The sequence below is a fragment of the Camelina sativa genome, chromosome 20, assembly GCF_000633955.1.
Source record: "Camelina sativa cultivar DH55 chromosome 20, Cs, whole genome shotgun sequence".
NCBI classification, from domain to species: domain Eukaryota; kingdom Viridiplantae; phylum Streptophyta; class Magnoliopsida; order Brassicales; family Brassicaceae; genus Camelina; species Camelina sativa.
Genome location: NC_025704.1, coordinates 7,522,350 through 7,523,448, shown reverse-complemented (window position 1 = coordinate 7,523,448; position 1,099 = coordinate 7,522,350). Strand labels below are relative to the sequence as shown.

At 39.2% G+C, this 1,099-nt stretch overlaps 1 protein-coding gene across 2 annotated transcripts in view; it reads right to left on the bottom strand.

Moving 5' to 3' along the window:
* LOC104769894 (conserved oligomeric Golgi complex subunit 1-like) overlaps window positions 1-1,099 on the bottom strand; it is an 8,806-nt gene that overhangs the window by 901 nt on the left and 6,806 nt on the right. Inside the window, exon 6 of one of the 2 annotated variants that reach the window (XM_010494212.2) lies at window positions 16-98. The exons of the other annotated variant lie outside the window; for it this stretch is intronic. Within the exon in view, the coding sequence (XP_010492514.1) occupies window positions 16-98 (83 nt within the window). The remainder of the gene's footprint in view (window positions 1-15; window positions 99-1,099) is intronic. 2 annotated transcript variants of the gene reach the window in all.

Sequence of the window (1,099 nt, the reverse complement as noted above, 5' to 3'; positions counted from 1 at the left end):
AGTATATCGCCAAATGTTGACATAGCGGCTGCTGATCTGTCCTTGAATATTCCCACTTGTCCATCAGTTAATATTGATCCCAGCTTGAATGTGCTTCCCTGAAAAACAATTTGTACATGGTCTAAGATACTAAACCAGATTACAACATTGTAGCCATTAGTTAACCAAACACCAAAACCTTACCTGCATGAAAGACTTGAAAGCCCCGCCGAAATTGGAATCTTCTTCCAAATCACTTGTTTGAGATTGCTCGATGTTTGTAAATGCCTTCCATGAGTTTCTTGACGAAGCATCATTTGATGTAACAGGAACAGAGACCTTATTTGTACTTCTAGAAGACAGAGCTGGAGCGCTGCATTGACACGACACGATACGAAGACTTCTGATATCAGAAACTAGTTTTCCCAAATTTTACAAAGCCTACAAACAATGTTATTAGATGTAGAAGACGAAAATCTAACCTTATGGGAAGGTATTTGAAGCGAGGAACTGTGGAACATGGCATGATATTTGATTCTGAATTAGTTGGTAGTTTCTGCGCAGTATCTGTGTACATTCGGTTTAGTTGCACAAAGAAACCAAAGAGTACAGCATGGCGTAGGTAGGATTGTTTTTCGTTCTCCCAAAGATAAGGCTCGTACCTTTTTAGATATTCAAAAGACTAGAATCAGAGAGTGACTGAGACAGTAAACAACAAGACGATATTCCCAGGCCAGGAGCTTCTTAAAACAGCCAATATAGTAAAGATAAATATATGACATAAGTAAATATTAGGGATAAGATTTCTTACGTGAACCAGTCTATGGGATCCAACTTTTCGGTTAGTTGGGAGGTCACTCCATCAATTCGACCTCTATTGACTGACTTTGTTTTCTGTTGGTCCTGCTTTCGCCTGTAAGCCGATCTAGTGATTGTGCTCTTTGGTGTCTCCACATTGGTACTTGTATCACTCCCAGAAAGAACGTCAGATGCAAATCTCAAATCCAGCAAAATTTGTAAAACTCCTTTCTCTGAAATTTGGGGTTTGTTGGCCTCCCTGGCAGATAAGAAATCCTCATAAATAATGGTGATCTGCATTGTACAATGGAAGGTTTAAAAA